The sequence below is a fragment of the Callithrix jacchus genome, chromosome 10 (genome assembly GCF_049354715.1).
Source record: "Callithrix jacchus isolate 240 chromosome 10, calJac240_pri, whole genome shotgun sequence".
Lineage (NCBI taxonomy): Eukaryota > Metazoa > Chordata > Mammalia > Primates > Cebidae > Callithrix > Callithrix jacchus.
The window spans coordinates 57,368,979-57,381,760 of record NC_133511.1 but is presented as its reverse complement, the minus strand read 5'-3'; the positions used below and the strand labels follow the sequence as shown (position 1 = coordinate 57,381,760).

The 12,782-nt window shown below is 41.6% G+C and overlaps 1 protein-coding gene across 7 annotated transcripts in view; it reads right to left on the bottom strand.

The window, feature by feature from the left end:
• Positions 1-12,782, bottom strand: part of RAB30 (RAB30, member RAS oncogene family) — a 98,587-nt gene that overhangs the window by 23,089 nt on the left and 62,716 nt on the right. For all 7 annotated transcript variants that reach the window (XM_054241855.2, XM_002754744.6, XM_054241856.2 and 4 more), the window contains one exon: positions 542-642. In XM_054241855.2, the coding sequence (XP_054097830.1) occupies positions 542-634 (93 nt within the window). In that variant the 5' untranslated portion in view covers positions 635-642. The remainder of the gene's footprint in view (positions 1-541; positions 643-12,782) is intronic.

Below are 12,782 nucleotides of genomic sequence, written 5' to 3'. Positions count from 1 at the left end.
GTTCAGTTCAGATAATTCTTCACCATTCTCATTTCATTCCCACTGAAGAGATTTAGAAAATTGGCCTATTTGGTTCTAAATGAAAATGATTCACTCAAGTTTCCTGGGAGGATGCAAGGGGGCACAGGCAGGGAGTTGGATTGGTTTAATCTGTATTCGAGTTTTAAAAAATTTAATATTTAGGTTCAGTTTGATGTCCAGATTCATTTGTTTCCACCTGGGGATTATTAACTAGTAACTTACTTTTATCTGATAATTTAGATTTGATACTGCATACTGACAGCAAAACCACTTGCCTCTGTCATTAAAGGAAGCAAGAAGAGGCGTGGGAGGGTTGGTGGAGATCCCCAGAGCCATGCTCTCTCGAGGTGGTTTTAAAAACACCTTGTCTAGGCTACAAAGCAGATGCAGCTTTCAAAGGGTGAATTAGGAACTCATGGCTACGATGCTAGCATTGGGACTGGTCATCCATCTTGACAGATTCCCCCAGTCCTTGAAGCTAGACTGAGAAACCCAACCCCGGGCTTCCTGGTTCCCTTACCTGAGTGAATCTTCGGACGAGGCAAGTCTTCCCCACACCAGCGTTGCCAATTAAAACAATTTTGAACAGGAAATCATAATCTTCCATACTCATTTACACAGCTGGAAGGCAAACACAGGCAAAAGTGAGAGGGGCCCAGATAGACTTGCCCACAGAGCTCCAGCTGCACCAGCTTTGTCTCCTGGGGAACAGGTCTGACTCATTTAAAGAGCAATTTAAAGCTCCCCTCTGGTGACCCTGCCAGTGAGAAACACAGGTGTTTGGTCACAGACGGACTTTATTCCTTCTCAGCTACCTCATGCCACAGAGACTAAATGACGCAGATGTCCTTTCACCTGGTAACCTTTATTCCTCCAAGCTGTCATTTCTCAGGCTCCTCCTGCGAAAAATGTTTTCTTTTAGCATGAAAAGGAGATTACAAATCTATGTGCAGGCAAGCTGGGGTGCAAAGAAGCAAGGACAACAGCAAGGACAAAGCTCTGGATGTCCAGAGCTTTAAAGGAAGTTTATAGAATGAGTATGGACTCTGGGAAGAAGTGCTAGTGACTAGGAGACTAAATGAAGGAGAATAAAGAGGAAGAAACTATGAAGGGCCCTTTTAGTCTCCTGCTTCTGGAAGTCTTAGGGTCTTACCAATGGGAGTCATAGCCACCTTTCCCCTCTACCTCCTACACATCTCCTGCCAGCTATGCTGATGTTACAGGGCCTCCCAAAGTGCCTGTCTGTTCCCTCCTCTGGGCTTTGCTATGTGCCATTTCTTCTGCCTGGGATGCCTCCTCTTCCACCCCTTCTGAGTCTTGAAGTCTTTGAAAGTCCAATGCCGGAATCCCTTTCTCTTTGAATCTTTCACTGATCTTTGCCAAATAAAGTCCAACACTTTCACCATTCCTCTGTCCTAAAACTTCACTTGCTGTATGTGATTGTTCAAATATCTGCCTCATCCTTAAGGGATGGGATTATGCATTTCAGCTCTATTTCCTTGCCCCTGAGACAGAGTTACACTTTGTAAATGTCTATCTTACAGAAAGAAAAAATTAATTGGCATGTTGCTTATGTGTAGGCTTTAGTTTTTCCAATTGTGCTAAAAAGACCATGACTAAAAGGGCATACTAAAAGAATGCCCTATCTACTTCAGTGTCCTGCTATGAAGATTTTAAAAACTTACAAAAGAACCTTATACAAAAATTACCCACATGTGGTGGCACATGCCTGTAATCCCAGCTACTCAGGAGGCTGAGGTACAAGAATAGCTTGAACCTCAGAGGCGGCGGTTGCAGTGAGCTGGGAGATCACACCACTGCACTCCAGCTGGAGTGATAGAGTGAGACTGATACCATAAAGCCCTATCCTGGTAAAAGCAGTTCTACTGGGTGCCTACTATATAGTACTCTGCTATCACCATAAGAAATACAGAGAAGAGACAATGTCTGCCCTCAAGACCAACATGAGAAAAGTTAAATAACACTTTGAGCCCACGGTGGAGCTCTTTTCCTAAGGTGTAGGCAGAACAGGCCCAGTAGACTCTGGAGAGAAAGGAAACCGGCAATTAGGGAGCGCATGAGGGGGAAGGGTGCGCTCCCTAATTGGAAGAGTAGAGACGCCTCAGGGTCACTCCTACCAGCAGACTCAAATGCCTGCAAGCTTGCAGGGCAGAGAGGAGAGCCCAATCCGTGGAACCTGTCAGGTAGCCAGGGGAGTAAATTCCTTGTGTGCAAAGATGATGTCTGTAGAATTCAATTAATCCTTGGAAAAATGACTGACCACCAAGCCAACATGTAGGTGGCAGTTCATGGGGTTCCATCCCAGTTCATTGGGACGTGAAGGAAAAACATTTCTCTGTGTAAGAATCTGGGTCCATAAGCAGCGGTAGCACTATACTTGGCCCTTTATGTATATTTCAATTTGTTTCTACAAGTATATAAGGTTTATATTTACTAACATATTATCTATTTTACAGGTTAGTGAACTGAGGTTAAAGGATATTAAGAGGGTGGCCTGAAATTATAAAGCTAAGAGCCAGACTTCATGTTCCAAAGGCATATGATATCATAACAAATGGAGCCAGAGAGACCGAGGTTCAAATCCTGGCTACAATGACCTTCTAAGCCTGTGTCTTTGGGCGAATGACAATTTTTCAAAGCCTCAGCTTCCCCATCACCAAAATGGGGCTAATAACACCTATACCACAGAATTGTGATGCTTGAAAGAATGGGAGCCCCTAAGGACAGTCCCTGGTTCACTGTCACCCAAACTCCTTAAAATGATTCTCAAGTTTTCCATGATCTGGTTCCTGCTGTCATTGCCACCTCTGTTTCCTACTACTCTCCTCACAATCCACAGTTGCTTAAACACCATGGGATTGCTTTTCTCCTCAGTTGTATTCTGTGTTCTATGCAGACTTTCACATATATTGTTCTGTCTGCATAGAACACAGAATACAACTGACCCTCGCACCCTCCCCCCACCACCTCAAGCCTCCTCTAGATCTCAACTTCAACATGACTTCCTCCAGTCTGCTCCTCTGACTACGAGGGGCCTGGGCTTCCCTGCTCTAGGCTCCCACAATGCCCTCCTCCTCTCTTCTATCTCACACTCTGGCCCCATCCCTCAGCACCTCAGCCCTACGCATATGCACACTCATGAGGGCAATGAGGTGTCTGGTTCAGTCCAGATCCTCACCCCTCCCCATCATCATCATTTCATTCTATATTATTCATTTAATTCTCAAAAAGACTCTATGAGAGGGATGCTATACTATGTGTATCCCAACTTGGTAGAGGTGGGTGCTGAGACACAAGAGAATTTAAATAAGCAGTCATAAGGTCCCATGGCTGATAACCAGTGGAGCTGAAATTCACACCAGTTAACCTGGCTTCTGCATTCATGTCCTTGAACCACTACCTAAGTGCCTTTCACAATGCTGGCTCAGACCAACAGCTCAAAAAAGATGGATGAATTACATGATGAAGGACAAGCACTTAACTAATGTGACTGCCCTTTCCTTTTCCCGTCTGGCTTCAAATACAAAACTCTACCACCCTGTAGGAGTTTAAATAATAATCAAAGTCAAACTCCTGATAAACACTCACAGACATGGTATGCCAACTAAAATTCAATAAAGCTATTAGAAAGAAAAAGAATAAAGTCACGGAAAGGCACAAGGACAGCAGGAAGACATGAGGCTCTGCGGACCACAGCTCCCTGCTTTCATAAGCCCATAAGAAACAGGAAACACAGGACTGGACTGCATTCTTTTTCTGTGCCTAGACTGTTTGACACACACTTGTTTCTACATCTTTGCTGGAGGTCAAAAAACTGAAGCAGAATCCAGAGGAGAGTGACAAAAACAAATACTTTAGAAACAGGGCTCCTAAAAGAGGTTAACAGTGCCCAAATTATGCACCTTTAGAAAAAGAAGGTGAAAAAGATGCTTTGTCATAGTAAACATTATCTCATGTGGTTACCATCTAGAGCAAGCCCCAGAATAAAAGTTAAGACAGTAACCCTTTCTATAAGAAATTACTCTAATGCTGTTGAATGTTTTTGTTTGTTTGTTTTGCTTTCTCTTGAGACAAGATCTTGCTCTGCTGCCCAGGCTGGAGTGCAGTGGCATGATTACGGATCAAGCAATTCTCCTGCGTCAGCCTCCCAAGTATCTCGGATTACAGATGCAAGCCACTGTGCCCAGCTAATTTAAAAAAAATTTTTATACAGACAGAGTCTCACTATGTTGCCCAGGCTTGTCTTGAACTCCTAGCCTGAATCAATCCTTCTGCATCAGTCTTCCAAAGTGCTGGGATTACAGGTATGAGCCACTATGCCAACACTTGTTGGATATTTTTTAAAAGGAACTCTGGATAAAAATTGGTCTGTAATAATGCAGGCTGTCTGTGGCTAAAGCTGGACTTTAAACTCCAGGTTATCTGTTGTAGTTACTGTTTTGCTTCTAATGGAATGAATGCAAAAGATCACAAGATAATCTGCGAACTTCTACTCTTTGAGGAAGCCCTTCTGTTTGGTCCATAAAATAACAGCCCAGGCATTACCAATCCCCATGTGATGAGATAGCATTTCCTCCTGAATGGGGGAAACCCATTCAGAAGCATTTACAGCCAGCCCTAAATTAACAACAAAAGTCATACCTCATCTGGAGGGAAGATATGCCGCAAGATAAGCTACTGACCAAACTCTACTGCAGCATTTTATATTCTATTATTGTTAACAATGATAACAGCTGGCACTTATTCAGTGCTTGTAATGTCCTGGATACTCTTCTACATGTACTCACTCATTTAATCCTCATAATCCTATGATGTAAGTACTCTTATTATTATCCCTAACTTGCATAAGAGGAAGCTGATACAGAGATATCATTCTAAAGTCACGCAGCTAGTTAGTCTCAGGACCAGGATTTAAACCTAGATCCATGTGACCCCAAATCATAGCTCTTTCTGCAACAGGATGCTGCTGCCCCCTGCCTTGTAATTGACATTGTCTCTCTGTCATGACGGCTAGAGGCTCAGTTGAATGATTCCCGGGCCCCTTTGAACTGCAGTGTTCTAGAATCTCCCCGCTCTGGAAGCAACACACCCACACTGATGGGGCCACACACTGACTTCAGATTACGCAAGTGCTGCTCCTCACCATGCCGTCCAGCCCAGGGCTCTTTCAGGACCTGAAGTCAGACTTTAGCTGCATGACTCTTACAATTCAGTCATCTTTCATCCCTGTAACTAAGTACCAGGCGCAGGGAATATAAACAGGAACATAGATGAGCAAGCAAAATCCCCAGTATCATCATCACCACAATAGTTCTAAATAAATGGATATAGGGATAAGATTCAAACTGGAAAAAATTGATGAGCAAGATGAAAAAATGAATTTTAAAAAGATACAGGAGATGAAATCCAGTATGCAAAGCTGAAAAAGAAAAAAACATTCTAAGCAACATGAATTTGGCAACATTTAAGCCATTCTTTAAAAGTGGCCTTTATCGAGCGTGGTGGCTCATGCCTGTTACCCTAGCACTTTGGGAGGCTGTGGCAGGAGGATGATTTGAGCCCAGGTGTTCAAGGTTGCAGTGAGCCATGATCACACCACTGTACCCCAGCCTGGGTAGCAGAGTGGAACTCTGTCAATCAATCAATCAATCCATAAGTGGCCTTAAAAAAACCTGTATTCACTGGTGCATTTTTCCTCTTCCTCTTTGGGGCTCAATATAACAGATAAAGTCAGAGGCCAGATCTTCTCCCCAACTTTCTGACACACCTCCAACCCCAGTCCCCTAAAATATTTTGGTGCCTTGTCCATATTAAAAGACTGAGTGTCTCATGCAGATCCTTTTCACTTTCAGGGCCTTGACTCAGTCTGTAAATGAAGGGACTGGGTAAACAGGCAACAAGGCCCTTTCCCAACACAGCAACTGTGGTTATTTTTTCATAACAAAGAGGCAGCATAGGCAATGAAGCCAAAAGGGGCTGGGTCTGTTAAAGAGCACTGTGTAAAGTTTCCTTATCCATAAAATAGGGATGATATTAGAACCTATATCACTGAGTTGCGAGAGGCAAATAAGATAACATATGGAAAGGTTCTCCTTTTAAAAATATGTAAATGGTTTTTCCCACCATTCTGACAAAAGTCATCTATAATGATTGCAGAAAATACAGGCAAGCAAAAAGGAAAAGGAAACTATCATCTCTCCCTACCCAGACCTTCTCTTGGGATTAATTACAGTTAGCACTCTGGTATACATCCTTCTAGTCTTTTTCTTTATATGCACTCATGTCTATGTGTACATTTTATTACAAATCTGTTCATTTTAAAAACAAAAAATTATAGAATTATAAAATTTTTTTCTACAGAATGGTATTTTCCCAAAACCCAAAATCAGAACTCAGGTCTGCAAATAGACCCGATTACCAGAAACCCTCAAAATTCATTCAGCATTGCTCCTATGACCCTAGATGCTAAGTGAGAAGTGTAGAGGATAGCTTCAAGCAACATAAATTTGAGAAATACTAAATATTATCACCCAATCTTGGAGGTTTAAAATGTTCTGAAAATTCCCATAATGAAGGCCAGCTAATTTCATTTAATCTAGGATTTACCAAACATGATTTTAGTTGAGAATTCTTTTTTCATATAAAACAACTTTTAATATGCCTTGCAACTAGGGCTCCACGAAACATTAGCGTGTAATGTTTCTATGTAAATACTACTATGTTTTACAGCATTTGAAATAAGAGCTTCCCAGGTAAGGTTGCCAGATACAGGTTTTTGTTTTTTTTTTTTTAAATAAGAAATCCAGGTCATGTCACCCTGACCATGTCAGATTTCAGTTTCAGATGGTTAGATGGCAAGACATACATTTTAATATAAATTTGTTCCAAATGTTGCATGAGACATTTAAAGTTTGTTGTTTATCTGAAATTCAAAATGAACTAGACATCCTATCTGAGTACTCAAGCCAGAGTAGAAATGGAGGTCCTAGGCATAATACCATGCTTCCCCAGAAGCTGTGGAGGGCAATGGGCAGGACGTGAGAAACGAGATATCCCTGATAAATCCAAAACAACCGAACAGAGGAACAAAAAAGGGCAAGTAAAATTTTAAGAAGGCATCATAGATCTGAGGTTCTTTAGAATCTGGGCCAGCTCTGGGGGCTGGGTTCAGACTGGCACAGGGTGCTCAGCAGGCGAGTCTCACCCTCTTTGATGATCCCAGAGCACTGGGGACCTTCCTCCAAGTATGTCCCCACATGTGCATCTACCTCATGGAAGGAGCCATGCTCTACATGTCTCTCACCCCTACTATCAGTTTTTTGTTTTTTGTTTTTTTTTTAAAAAAAAACAGGGTTTCACCATGTGGGTCAGGCTGGTCTTGAACTTCTGACCTCAGATGATCCACCCACCTTGGCCTCCAAAGTGCTTGGATTACAGGCGTGAGCCACCAAGCCTGGCCACACCCCTGCTATCCTTAAGGACAAGTACTGTACCTCAACAAGACACCTGTCTCGGCTTAACCCACTGCTGTGTTCAGTAAGTGTACACTGAATTGAAAGCCTTTGATCCATCTTTTACCCTAACAAGATTCTGTCCCTGGAAGCTCATTATTGCTTAATTACTAGGAGGCAATTACTAACCATTACTATAATCAACTGCTCTAAGCTCACTTGCTTTACATCAGCTGCTAATTTCATGTTACTGAAGTTAATTATTCTCCTTGGCCGAGAATGTCAAACACCCACCTGGGCTGTGGTTGCTCCCTATTCACCAGACCATAAACTCCAGCATTTTTACATGGCCCTTTATAGTTTACAAAATGTTTTCACAGACATTATCTAATCTGGATCTCTCAACAACCTCAAGAGAAAGCTCTAATCATTCATGCTGCTGGTGAGGAAACTGAGGGTTTAGGTGACGAAGTGACTGACAAACTGTAACTGACAGACTGGTGAGTCAAAGGTGGCCTTTATATCCCGGCCACCTAGAATTTCTCCTTTGCCTGAAGACACGATGTGTTCCCAGGTTCCTGGCCATTTGGACCATGATTTGAACACACTGTGTGCTAGGAAATGCGCTAAAAAATATTTTCTACATGTAATCTTATTTAATCTTTTCAGTAACCCATCAAATGGGTATTAATATTATACAGATAAGAAAATTGAGGTTCAAAGAGATTAATTAATTGGTTTAAAAATCAAATAGCTAATGAGTAAAAGTACCTGGATTCAAAACCCAGGTCTTCCTGAAAAAAAAAAAGAAGTTGGAGTTCTGTCTCACTCCTTATATTAAAATAAATTCTGGATGATTTCAAAGTTTAGAGCTAAAAAAAAAAAAACGAAGGCATAAAAGCACTAGAAGAAAACATTATATATATATATGTGTATGTATGTATAAAATACATACATACACATATATATATATATATACATATATAATCTTAAAGTAAAGAAGGCTTTCTAAGAATTACTCAAAATCAAGGCTATAAAATAAAAAGACTGACAAATTTGACTAAATGTTTCAAAAATTCTGTATGGCAAAATGACAAAAATGAAGAATTGACTAAATGTCTGCAATATATATTAAGTTCTAATTGATTATATACATAAAAAGACCCCACAAAATGAATAAGAAATACTCAATAACCCACTAGAAAAAATAGGCTAAGGATGAACAGATAATTCACAAGAAAGGAATAAAAATAGCACTTACTTTTTTTAAAACTGATCAACCTTAGCTTACTCATAAGAGTTAATTCAAACTGTAATACATTTATAATTATAAATTATAATTTTAACTAATATAGTTATAATGAGGCCATTTTTCATCTCAGATTGGCCAAGTTCATTCTGTACTGGTGACAGTGTGGAGAAATGGGGGACTTGTAAACTACTGGTGGGAGGTAAATCAATGCAAACTCTATGGAGAGCATTACTGATTTAAAGCTAAAAGTGCTACTACAAACCCTCTGACCCAGCAATCGCACTTCAAGGAATCTATCACATTTATACTCACACCTGTGTACAGAGGACACGTAGTAGGATATTTGTTACAACAGTATTTGGGATAGCAATTACAAGAACAACCTAAAAATCCATCAGCAGGAAAACTGTTATACAGATTAAGTAACCATACAGCAATGGACCACCACACAGCCTGCTATGGATATCTGAAAGATGTATTAAGTGAAAGATGCAAGGCAAAGAATGCTGTGTTTGTATTATGAAGAAAGGATAGGAGCACATGATTCTGTATCTGTATATGCACAAGATATTTGTGTAACAATACAAAAGAAACTGGCAACAATAGTTGCCCCTGGGGAGACTATAATATTTAGCTCTTTCTAGGAAAGAAGATAACCTGCAACTCTTAAATTACATTCTGCCCTTTTATTTAGTCTATAGTAGTGCTTTAAAAGAAAGACAGTTTTTCCAAAACAGGGAGAGAGGCCCTGCCTAAAAAAAAAAATCTATTTAGGGTATCGTTTCAATCTTTTTGTTTGTCTGCCCAGCTGCACCCCTTCATGCATCAGGGACCCCAGGAAGGAATGTCCCACCCAGACTTTGAAGTTGCTTTTCCAGTTCATTGTGTGTAACATTGCTTTCTCTAAACCATGTTTCAGCATAGTGAGTTTCTACAAGGAGGATTCATTCTTTCAGACTAACTTACCTCAAAACCAAGTATCCACAGTATGGCAGCCAAAGCCAATGGCTCAAACAATAGCTTGCTTATGTCATGAATAAAAACAAAAATTGACATTCACACAGCTTAGAAATTACCCTCACTGCATTCTGACACCGAACCTTTCTGAGAAACCTGAAGGAGCTCATCTTTTTCTCCCCATTTTACAGAGATGAGATTTGAAACCAAGACAGTGACTTGCCTCAGGCCAGAGCAACAGGGCCAAAAGAGCAAACACAGGTCCCCTGACTCCAAATCAGAGCTGCTGCCAGGACAGATAAGATCTGCAAATATCAATCCCTACTGGGTAAGGCCACAGACATAACTGTCAGGGGTGGCTGGCATCAACACATGCCATGGATTAGGAGTGGAGTTAGGAGGAAGGAGCTCAGAAGCACCTCTTAGAATACTTTTTAAGATATGCAAAAAGTAAAAATAAAAATGAAAAATAAAGCAAGCCTGAGACCTCTACAATACTATTTTCAAAAATCAAGACAATCAAATATTTTCTTATTCTTTGCATATTATGTTTGATATTTTCCTAATTTCTAAAAATACAAAACAGATTTGGGATTCCAAACATGTAATAAAGATGAGCATAATTCCACAAAGCAGCATTTCGTCAGCATTTAACCCAAGCAAACACCTAAATTACCTTCTGGTGCTCTTTCTGCCATAGTGAGAAGGCTGGCCATGGGGAGCATCCCTGCACTAAGCACAGATTTGGTATTCCAGATAAGTGAGAGGAGAAGGGAAGTGGCCACCGCTTGATACCCACTCAGTTAACTCCCCAGGGCTAATTTGTTTTGTACCACAGCACCTGGGAGCAGGTGCTTGACAAAGAGCCTCAGATGTACCTAGAAATACTAGCGCTTTGTTTCCTGGGGGAAGGAAAAGGATACCCTTCCCACTCATCAACGCCTTTGCAAGTTGGAGAACCTCTGTCTGCAAAACATGTTTGTGAAACTGCCCTTAAAAAGGCCCTCGCAGACCCAGCTTGCTGTTTCTGTCTTCCCTCTGTTGCACAAGCTGACAGGGCTCCCTCTGTTGTCCTCCTCCAACAATAAACAATACCACTGCAAAGAGCTCTGGGCTTTGCCCCACTGCCCTCCCGTTGTATTCTCTAAATCAGGGACCGTGTCTAATCTTTGCTCTGCAGAAGCTTCCCTGCGCCTGCTTGGCTGGACCGGAAGAACTTTCTTATCGGCTTCTTCAGTCTCCTTCCCCGGACTGAACAACAAACAATGCAGCCTGGCCAAGCAGCCAGAGGTCAGGGCCACAGCTCAGAACTGGGCTCAAGTCTTTCCCATGATGGTTCTCTCCAGATCAGAGTCCTACCAAGAACAGAGACGTCTTCTCCCTATTGGAAGACGCCACACCAGGCTGGACCCCTCCTCAGCTGTTCAGATTCCCTCCTCATTGGAAGCAGGAGAAAAAGTGAGAGGGAAGCAAGTGCCCCATGCTCAGCGACCCGAACAGATGAGGACAAAAAAAGAACTCTCCCAAATTTGTCTCCCAAGTTTGTGACAGGTCCTTAGTCAACCAGAAGAACTACTACTTGTCTAGAGCCCAGGTGCTTTACACACACCAGGCCATTATCACATCCTTGAATGAGCCCCATGGGGCAGAATTTCTTAGGCACTGTTACTGTCAATATGTTTTCACATCTATAGAGCACTTTTAGTTTGCTGTTTACAGTGCATTATCTTATCTGTATCAAGGCAAATTCCTATGTAGAAGATATGGTACAAATTTTCCCTCAACAGGACAGGGACACACACATGCACACACAGCATACCATAAGCTGTCTGTCACCAAGACCTGCTTGAATAGGCCCCTACTTAACCCTTGTACCTACTGCACCAACATGACTCAGGGCCTTGACAGCTCTCCCCCACCCAGCCTACTATGGCCTTCTAACCAGGTTCTCTGTGGCCAGTCTACCAAATGTTTTCCCAAAAGTGCCAGCTAATTATCAGCCTTTAGGATGCAGTTAAAATCCTTAGTTGGTGGAACAAGGCTCTTTATAATCTGGCCCAAAGTCACTTCTCTCCAATTCCCATATACCTTAGACTTTTGTCACATACAATTAACTCTGAGTTCTTTAAACTTGGATTCAACAAGTATTTATTAAGAAAATGGCCAAGAATCAGGAATTTAATTTAATTTTATTTTATTTTTGAGATAGAATTTCTCATCACCCAGGCTGGAGCGCAATGGCAAGATCCCAGCTCATTGCAACCTCCGCCTCCTGGGTTCAACCGATTCTCCGGTCTCAGCCACCCAAGTAGCTGGGATTGCAGGCACCCACCACCATACCTAGCTACTTTTTGTATTTTTAGTAGAGACTGGGTTTCGCCATGTTGGCCAGGCTGGTCTCAAACTCCTAACCTCAGGTGATTTGCCCACCTCGGCCTCCCAAATTGCTGAGATTATAGGCATGAGCCATCATGCCTGGCCAGAATTTGGAATTTTTTAAGCCAAAATAAGTAGTCTTTTTCAAAGAGTTCTAGATTTCAAAATGTCTATGAAATCAAGAATTCTGTAACCATGCTTCAGGGTACAGTTTGAAGGCTGGGTGGAAGACGTGGGTGTGTAAAATTTACCAATAGGTGGAACCTGAGGGAAATCCTAAAGAAAATACAAATTCTGGGATTTTAATCCACATGCCCAGGAACCCCCTCACAAAAAACAAAAAGCAAAAGACCACAGAGTTCCAAACTGATTTCAGGATAAACAGATAAATAAATGGCCACTAGTGTTAACCTAGTGAAAGCAGGAATGGGATCCAAACATTAACAGGTGAAGTAGAAAGAGGCACAACTATCCTCAGCAGCAACTTTTCAGTACTCATCAAAAGCCTTCACAAGGTTCGGGTTGTCTCTTCAACCCGAAAAGAGAAAAATTAAATTCTGCTTCTGGGAATTTTCCAACAGAATGCTTCCTAAACGTGCACAAAGATTTATTTATTTACTGATTGTTACTTTTTGTAGAGACATGGTCTCACTACATTGTCCAGGCTGGTCTTGAACTCCTGCCCTCAAGTGAGCCTCCTGCCT